The sequence below is a fragment of the Beauveria bassiana genome, assembly GCF_000280675.1.
Source record: "Beauveria bassiana ARSEF 2860 unplaced genomic scaffold BBA_S00033, whole genome shotgun sequence".
Classification (NCBI taxonomy): Eukaryota; Fungi; Ascomycota; class Sordariomycetes; order Hypocreales; family Cordycipitaceae; genus Beauveria; species Beauveria bassiana.
This window is the reverse complement of record NW_007930868.1, coordinates 79485-88628: the sequence shown is the minus strand read 5'-3', so window position 1 is coordinate 88628 and position 9144 is coordinate 79485. Positions and strand designations below refer to the sequence as shown.

Genomic DNA, 9144 nt, shown 5'->3' with positions numbered 1-9144 from the left:
GGAAAGGGCAACGGCGCGAGGCCGCGCGCGGGTACGCCTCGGATCTTGTCAAGTACGCGTTTTGTGATGAGCCGGAGCGCGGCTTCGGTGGGCGCGGCGCGGCGGGATGCGGATGCGGAGGTCGAGGACGAGGATGAGGTGAGGCGTTGGAGGACGGGCCGCTGGGCGAGTTGCAGGATAGAGGTCAACGCTTTGAGGGAACCCCGGCCGAGAGGGCTCCATTTCGTTTCAATGGTGGATTGGCGCACGCGCCGCGTAAAGGGCGCGACGTGCGGATAGGGTTTCTCCGGGGACGGCGGTCCGTCGTCGTCGTCAATATCGTCTTCGGCCTCAGAGTCTCCCACTTCTTCGTCTTGTGTTTCGTCTGCCTGTCTGCGTGGTCGCGAAAGCGGTTGCTCCTCTGGCGACGATTCCTGCTGTTGCTGCTGCGGTCGTCGTTGCGTAGCTACCGTCCTGCCACCTGCTTGCGTTGTCGTCCTCCTCCCCGTCGTCTTTGTCTGGCCGCTTCGCCGTCTAGGCGCCGGCTTGTTTTGAATCTGCGAAGGCGTCACGTCGTGGAGCGACGGCCGCGACGTCGTCGACGCTGCTGCTGCTGCTGCTGCTTCCTGGCCGCCGATGCGGTTTTGCGCGACGCTGGGGTTCGGCCCCCGGAGCAGGGCGGCCGCGGAAGATCTCGCGTTCGACGAGGTGCCGGCATTACTGGGCCGGCTGCGCTTCGTAGCTCGGGCGGCGTCGTCGGCGGCGGGCGGCGGTCGTTGGGACGCGTTGCCTGACGCGTTGGAAGGATTGGGGCGCTTCCGATTTGGCGGGTTCACGGGGGTAAACTAGAGCATGTTAATATGTGCAAATAGTTTGGAGATCATGGCTGAGCAGAAGCATACCATCGCATCAAGTTTTGGGTGTGATGAAGCTTCAGTGTCGCGAGCATATTTACCGTGAGAGGTCGTCGTCAAGAGGTCGTGTTAATGACGGCCGCCCCACTGTAAGTGCTGGACCCCTCTGTCCAAGCACACTTATACCGATGCTTACCTAGGTACGCGACATTGAATATATGATAAATGTATTAAGCGGAGATTTTGGACCTATTTAATGAGTCTTTGCTCTTCAATCAGATTCGGCTCAAGCTGCGCCGAGAATCAATGTCAAGGTTCAACCACAGTGTCATGTACTCATGCATATTTGATTTTGATAGGAACAAGCCGAGAAAAGACAATTTGAAACTATCCGTAGCATGACTATTAATTATCCCATGTGTAGCGAAATCCGGCGTCTTTTTTTAATTAGATACCAGTGCTGATTTGCGCAGACCCAAGGACATCTCGCATGATCATGTTACTACGCTCATTGACGAGCTCATGTGCCGAGGTCGGAATGTCAGAGCGTCTTAGCCAGGAAGTACTGCTGGGCGTGCGGGCGTAACAGTACAGCTCGGTGAGTCCATCTTTATTAGGTATGGAATGTATATCAGCGCCGGGGGATCAAAAAGCCTCTGCTGCGTCTGTCGACTACTGTCTCCTCTGAGTGTACTGGTATTGACATGCAACTTCGAAGAGCATGGCACTGGCCGACATCCAGGTAATTAGTAGGTAGGTAGCAATAGCTACCTAGACATGTGTGAGCCCCACCGAGACGGAAGCTGTGAAACCCCAGCGATCTGCTGCATCTTGTATCATGATGCGATAAAAGTACAGATAGATATTTACTCTAACCAAAATTTGAATTTGCTTGGAGCGCTCAGCCTGCCCTCTCGTACCTAGGTTGCTTCACTGCGAGAGGTTTGCAAGCTCCTTTCAACCAGCCGACCATTACCACCGTGACAATTACTACCCTACCCACCGTGCATTAAAGTTCTCCAAGACACGGAAAGATAATCCATGGATGATCCTTTCTTTAGTTTGATTTTCTAAAAACTAGATATTATCGTTGTCAGTCTCCATCATTCTTCAATAACTAGTCAGATGCACCAAGCTGGAGCTTCCCCGCAGGCGGCCAAAACCTATGGCCAACCAAATTAAAAACCACGTCTGGATCTCCTTGTATGTACTTGCTTTTCCACCTAAACTGGGTGCAATCTCGTGTACCCCATCACCTAGCCTCGTGTAGCTGAAATAAGACGCGCCCCAACGCCGCGCCGCACCCCGGCCTCAAAGTCCTACGAAATTGGCCACCTTGGCCAACTAGCCTCATCCTTTGTTTCCCTACTTCCCCCCAACTTCCATCTTCCATCACGAATCCCCCCCCCTCCAGCCGTCGCATTTCTCGCGCAATCCTTGTTGATCCTCTCTTCCGCTTCATGCCCCTCCTTTGAATCAACTTACTTCAGCATAGCTCTCTCCTATTCAGCTAGCTTTTCCTCTACTACTTCCTTTGCTCTACCTCCGCGTTCTCGAGCTACTTTCTAGCCTCGACGAATCACTCGCCCCCCTCGCTTCCAACACACACATATACCATCACGATGCGTCTCTCTCTAGCTACCGCCGCCCTCATCGCGGCTGTTCCCGCCCTCGCCGCTGAGGCTGCTGCCGACGGCCCTTTCGGCCAGTACAAGGCCCAATTCCAAAATTTCCTCGGCAAGTTCACCGGCTATGTCGCTGACTCGCCCGTCGTCGAGGATGGCCCTGTCCCTGCCGCCGAGGCCAAGATTGGCGAGATCAAAATATCCCAGTTGACCCTCGAGAACTGGAAGGACACCCTCTACGCCCCCGTCAAGCCGGGCTCTGAGACTCCCGAGGAGTGGTGGGTGCTCATCACTGGTCGCAACAAGACTTGCTTTGGTAAGATTCTATGCATCTTTTGGATCTGTCATTATTGTGCGTGCTAACCCACTTTCCAGGTCAATGTGAAAAGGTCGAAAAGGCCTTCAACGAGACCGCCGGACGCTTCTCCATCACCCCCAACGCTCCTCACATGGCTATTGTCAACTGCGAGGACGAGCGCGTGCTTTGCAACTCGTGGTCTGCTGGCGTCGGCGCCATCTGGGCTTTTGAAATGCTTCCCGAGCCTGCCCCCATTGACATTTACAAGAGACGCCTCAACATGACCACTACCACTGCTGACGACCTCGTTACTCTCCACACCGACGGCAAGAAGTCGTTTGAGCTTCTCGACTCTTGGTTCCACCCCTTTAATGGCAAGATTGCTGAGCTCGGCCTTTCTCTCCCCGTCGGCTACGTCCTGTGGGCTTTCAGCCTCGTTCCCAACTGGGCTTTCATGCTCATTGTCTCCATGGTTAGTCGCACCATGATGGGTAACCGCATGCAGCCTCCTCAGCAGCGTCGTGCTGGTGCCGCTCCCGCTCCTGGTGCTGCCCAATAATCGGACATGCAATTTTCCTGTCCTTTTCCCCTTTCTTTTCGCGAGATATCCTATAATACAGCTTTGATCGTTTTAAGGGGAGCTGAAGCGTGCTCCTTGATTTCTTCCGGTACATTATTCTTTTCTCTTGGGACAATCAAAATTCAGGGCCGACAATGACGACGACTGATGTTTTCCTTTTCGAATGGAGTCGCTCTTTGGGTCGGAGGGCCAGTGTCTGGAGGCTTTTAATGAGACGTTCAAGTCGTTGTTTGTTAGATTCATGCCGGCAGCCTGTCTCTCGTTTTAGGTTGGCTATGTGGCCACGTCTGATAGGGAATCAATACATGTCATTTTGGGTTATCCAGGCGTTCTTTGTGACGCGTTTAGTCGTGTCATTGGTCGTGGTTGGCTGTAGTTGGCTCACGTCTTGCGATTGCAAAGTTCCTGTAGATTTTCCAAGCCGTCGAGGACCTCGTCGGGTAATCGTTGGTTCGTGAGGCTACCGGTGCGCAGGTCGCCCAGGTCAGCGATCGTCTGGGCAATGGTCTCTCTGAGATCTGCCTCTTGCTGTCTGAGCTTTGCAATCTCGGCTTCGACCGCGCCGGCCGCGCCTTCAAGCTCCGGCAGAATACTATCGAGTGTGTGCTTGGCCTTTTTGGCCGCCGAGTCGCCCGCAAAAAGCTGTATCATCGCCCCTCTCGCATTAGCAATCAACATTTCCCCAACATGTGAATTCTCCCTCTCTCTCTTTCTCTCTCCCTCCTTCCCTTTTCAACCCTTCAATAGCACGAAAAAAACCAGTAGAGAAAAAGCGAGCAAAGGGAGGACCAAAAGAAAAACGATAAAAGAAAGCAGGCCAAAAAGACTCACGGCGCGGTCCATTTCCACCTCCCCGTCCACCTCCCAATCCACCTCATCGCGACGCTGCCTCGCCACCTCCCGTCGAATGGCCTGCCCCCCGCGCCGCGCCTCGACCTCAATGGCAGCGGCGACGGCGTCGACGGCGAGGCCCCGCTGGGTGGCGAGGTCGAGGTACAGGCTGCGTATGGACGGCGCGGCGCGGGCGGAGCGCGGGAAGAGCGCGCGAAACTGCTCGGGCGAGAGAATGTTGGGCAGGCGCGCGGGGTCGAGGAGGAAGCTGGTGAGGAGCTCGGCCTCGGTCGGGGGGGACGAGTCCATGATGGGGGAGGGGGGGTGGCTGGTTGAAGTTGTTGGAAGGAGTAAACAGGACAGAGATAAAAATAGAGAGGGTCGAATGTTTCGAAGGAGAAAAGAATGCTTCTTTGAGGGGGGTGGTGTGTGTGCTGGAAGCAGAGCTGTTGTGCTGGTCGATAAAGAGTCCGAGTTCCCGGCGCGCCGTCTTTTCGGGAGACGCGTTTATGAGAGAGAGAGAGCTGTGACGTCGGCCCACCCCCACCAACGACCGACTGACACCTTTTGACCTTTTGATGTTTAATGTTGCCGACACGGTATCTGTCAACTTCACGTATTCTTTTAATGCTCATTTCCGTTGAGAGCAATCTATATCCTGTTTTATAATCACTATTTTTTAAGCCGACTAGATTTGACTCGGAGCCATAAATGTAAAAAAAAACATCACTAGAGCGTTGCGTCAAAATTCAGTTGAACCGTTCACTCATTGCTATCCTAAAAACTATGCTGTAACTGTCAAGGAAATTTCTTCAGAAATCACGTCTATTTTCCGGCACCTCCACGGCCACCAACACCGCCCGCCGCAGCTAATTGCGCGGCCGAGAGCTGTAGCTCCGGCAGCGGCCGGCCCTTGCCCGTGGGCCAGCCCACAAACTTGATTTCGGCGAGATAGCGCAGGTACCTGCCGACCTCATCCTTGCCGATGCCGTAGCCGGAGCTCTCGTCGACACCGGTCCAGTTGTCCGCATCGTCCTTGAGCACACGAATCGCGTGCTGGTCATCGAGCTCAGGCGCGCGCGTGTTGGCGGGCAGGTCGTCGACGCAAAAGTGGTACAGCGGCATAAGAGCGTGCTGCTCCTGATCCTTTTCCGCGCCGCCGGCCGTGACGTACCGCTCCAGATCAGACTTCCACGCGGCGTAGTCCACCTCGGGCACCTTGTAGCCGTAGTACTCGAGCAGCGACAGGTACTCGTTCATGCGCAGGCGCGGGTGACCGGTGACGTGCACGACATGCACACCCTGTGGGAGCGGGTTGAGCGAGGCGGCGACGACGACGCGGGCAACATGGTTAACGGGCACCGCATTGACCGTGTTGATAATACGGGGGCGCACGCCGAGCTGGATGCAGCCCTTGAGCATGCGGATCAGGAAATCGTCCGTGTTGGAGACGCCAGTCTCGGAGTTGCCGAGGATGTAGCCGGGGCGGACGACGGAGCCGCGCAGGCCGCGACGACCTGCCTCGCGTGTGAGCTGCTCCGCCACCCACTTTGTCTGGCCATAGCCAGTGCCGAGACCGGTGCGGCTGCCCATGAGGTCGTCCTCTTCGGAGAGCGCGCCTTGTCCGGTGCTCACTTGCTTTGCCGATAAGTCGACGTAGTAGTCGGTGTCGAGAACACTAGTGGAGCTGACAAAGGTGAAGATCTTGGGGCGGCCCTCGCCACAGAGTCTCATGCAGTCCATGGTGGAGCGGACGTTGGCAGCCATCATGTCTTGGTATCTCTTGACCCAATGCACAGTGGCCCCGTTGTGAATGACCACATCAACCGTGTCGGCGAGCGTCTTCCAAGCATCATCTGCGATACCCAACTGTGGTTGGGATAGATCACCGACAACACAGCTGAGTCTGTTGGACCACTCTTCCTTCCACAGACCATAGCCTTCCAGAGATCGTTGCAGACGCTCGAGAGCGGCCTTGGGGTCGGTCGCGCCACGGACGTGTGCGATGAGACGAAGGGAGCGGCTTGTTCGCTCAAGCACGTCCTTGATGAGGTAGGCGCCGAGGAAACCAGTGGCACCGGTCATGAAGACGGTTGGGCTGTTATTGGCGCGCATCGTGGAGGAATCGGCGGAAGGATATTGGGCGAGAAGCTCCCCCTTGAGCTCGTCGAAAGATCGAGCGTACGCAGGGTTTGCCTTGTCAGCGGCATCCGTCTCTGCGCCAGCACCAGAGATGAGTCTGTCAACCTGAGCGCTGAAGCCGCCAAGCGTAGGATTCTCGTACAGAGAGCCAATAGAGACATTGACATTCAAACTCTTGCGCAGAACGAGAAGCATCTGCTGAGCGAGAAGACTATGACCGCCGAGATCAAAAAAGTCATTCTCGGGCGAGATAGTCTTGGGGTTGAGACCCTTGATGATCTCACTCCATTGGGTAGCTACACTGCGCTCAGTCTCGCTCAAGGTGTCCCAACGCTTGAGGTCTTCCTCGGTGGCGTCTTCCGTTTGTTCAACGATATCGGGGAAGGGCAGATTAGGCTTATCCACCTTGCCGTTAGGGTTGAGCGGCAGCCTGTCGAGAACGATATAGGTAGTGGGTACGGCATAGATAGGAAGTCTATCCTTGAGGTGGTCACGCACTTCGGTCTGCATGCGACGGAAACGCTTGAAAAAGAGGCGCGTAGGGCCAAACACGACACCCTCATCCTCGATATCCTGCAGGCCGACCGACTCAAGGAATTTGGGCCAGACATTTAGCTCTGGGACAATGTAGCTAACAAGGGTAGGCTCTTCGTTCTTGTCTCGTCTGACTAGAGTCTTGCAGTCGCGAATCAGGGGACTTTGACTCAGGTTGCTGTCAATGTCGTTGAGCTCTATACGGAAGCCTCGGATCTTGACCTGGTCATCTGCGCGGCCGGTGCACTCGACGTCACCCGACTCTAGGTACTTTCCCAGGTCGCCGGTGCGGTAGAGGCGGTCGCGGGGTCCCTTGTAGTACTTTCTCCAGGGCTCGTTCTTGGCCGCCTTCTTATCAGCCTCGACCCAGACACTATTGTCGATGAACCAGTTGTCGACAAACTTCTCAGCCGTCTTGGCGGGGTCGCCCTTGTATCCCTCGGCCAGACCAGCAGCACGGAAGTAAATCTCGCCCACTTCGCCAACCTTGCAAAGTCTTGTAGGCTCCTCGCGATGTACCACAAGAATTTGGACGTTCTTCATACCACGGCCAGCTGGAATGATGTCCTTTCCAAGCCTTTCCAGAAAATCCGGGTCGGTGGCTCTAGAAGGGACTTCATAGAAGCTGACACTGCGGGACGTTTCCGTGGTTCCCAGCATGTTGACAATGAAGACATTTTCAGCGAGGCGGCGAAGACTCTTGCAGTCTCGTGTGGTCAGCACATCGCCGACAAAAAAGGCGCGCTGAAGAGAGGGAAACTCGGCAGTCGCACCACCGACGAGGATTTGACCCATGGCTGGGGTCAAGTGAGTGACTGTGGGCTCGTGTTCCCTCATCCACTCGGCGAGCTTCTCATGCTGAATGTCCTCCTTGGAGGGGCAAAGAAGCTGGGCGCCGAGAAACAGAGGCGTAAATATATCTCTTTGGATGGGATCGTGAGCAATTCCCGAGAGCATGGTAAACTTGCTTTCGGAGGAGAGGCCGAATCTTTCCGACATCCACGGAAAGTACTTTGCCAGACTGTAGTGACGGCCAAGCACGCCCTTTGGCCGCCCCTCTGTGCCAGATGTAAAGGACAGAGTAGCTGCGCTGTCCGGTCCAACAATGACGTCGGGCTGTTGCGCTGCCTTGCTGCGCACAGGAGCAAATATATCTTGAGCGCCGGCCTCAGCGCCGGCGAGGGAGCCGTCATCGTGGATTCGAAGCGAGGGCACCTCGGTCTTGAGGGTGAGCTCTTGGTCAATGTAGTTGCGTACAAGGGGGGCAAGAGGTCCAGCTTCATCGGTTGCCTTGCCAATGTTGACCAATGCGCACGGTTGCGCAACCTCGAGGTAAATTTGTTGTCGGGTGGGAGGGTATAACGGGTCTAGGATACTCATGGTAGCACCCGAGGCCTACGAGAATTTCAGCCGTAGTTGCAAATGGAAATTGAGATAAATTCGAGTCGACATACCAGAGTTCCCATGATTGCGATGACGAGATCGACTGAGCGGTGTGCCCAGATCATAACGACATCGCCATTGGTGACGCCGGCTTCGTGAAGATGGTGGGCGAGGATATTGGAGGCTTCAAAGATTTGCCTGTAGGTAAACCGCCTCTCGGGCGTTTCCGAAGTCTTGGTCTCTACCACACAAGTGGCATTGGGGTTCTTGTTGGCATTAATGCTAAAGAGCTCGTGGATGGCACCGATATACCCGGACCAATCCAGATCTGTAGTGGGATCCGGCAGCTCTGCCATGTTGTGTATCGTTTTAGGGAATCGGTTTGTGCGACGAAAGATGCTAGGATCTGCAAAGTCGTGTAGAGCAAAAAGATAAGGACGAGGGATACAGAAAAGAAGCTCGACAATTGGTGCGAGGGCAACTGGATATGTATTTTTAGCTTTAGAGGTGACTCGAGGAAGATGGTGGGGTTCAACTTTTTTTTGGAGCGAGATCGGAAATGGCGCGAAGCTGAAGAAATGGTTTTGTCGACAGCTCCACTGGGCTGGCTGTACGTCAGCGGAAGCTGTACGTCAGCGAAATGCAGGCACATTTGCCCTCCTGCCTTTCAGGCAATTTCGAGCAGCAAGTATGAGGATTTGGGGGTCGAGTATTTGCTCCGAGTATCCTTGAGGTGACTATCGACACCCTAATGTGTCTACTGCTGTAGCGGTCGAGTAAGCTGATGATTTCTGTGGTAGGTTTCGAGGCTTTTCGGTGGTCTGTTTTGTCCCCTGTTTGTACCGTACCTTACAGCAGCCAGTCGCCAGTACAGTGGCCATTACAGCAGCAGCAGGCCACTGTACGTGTCACCTATAC

General features: G+C 55.0%; 3 protein-coding genes across 3 annotated transcripts; 1 reads left to right on the top strand and 2 right to left on the bottom strand.

Annotated features, from left to right (window-relative positions):
• Positions 1 to 2455: 2455 nt before the first annotated feature.
• On the top strand, positions 2456 to 3315 carry BBA_08282 (uncharacterized protein; the record flags this gene model as incomplete). Its single annotated transcript, XM_008603379.1, has 2 exons — positions 2456 to 2774; positions 2834 to 3315. 2 exons carry the CDS (start codon positions 2456 to 2458, stop codon positions 3313 to 3315), a joined length of 801 nt encoding a protein of 266 aa, XP_008601601.1.
• A 402-nt stretch (positions 3316 to 3717) lies between these two features.
• BBA_08281 (Cnl2/NKP2 family protein) lies at positions 3718 to 4476 on the bottom strand (the record flags this gene model as incomplete). Its single annotated transcript, XM_008603378.1, has 2 exons — positions 3718 to 3978; positions 4168 to 4476. 2 exons carry the CDS (start codon positions 4474 to 4476, stop codon positions 3718 to 3720), a joined length of 570 nt encoding a protein of 189 aa, XP_008601600.1.
• A 516-nt stretch (positions 4477 to 4992) lies between these two features.
• Positions 4993 to 8582, bottom strand: BBA_08280 (L-aminoadipate-semialdehyde dehydrogenase; the record flags this gene model as incomplete). The annotated part of the gene is made up of 2 exons (XM_008603377.1): positions 4993 to 8238; positions 8298 to 8582. 2 exons carry the CDS (start codon positions 8580 to 8582, stop codon positions 4993 to 4995), a joined length of 3531 nt encoding a protein of 1176 aa, XP_008601599.1.
• Between the last annotated feature and the right edge of the window lie 562 nt (positions 8583 to 9144).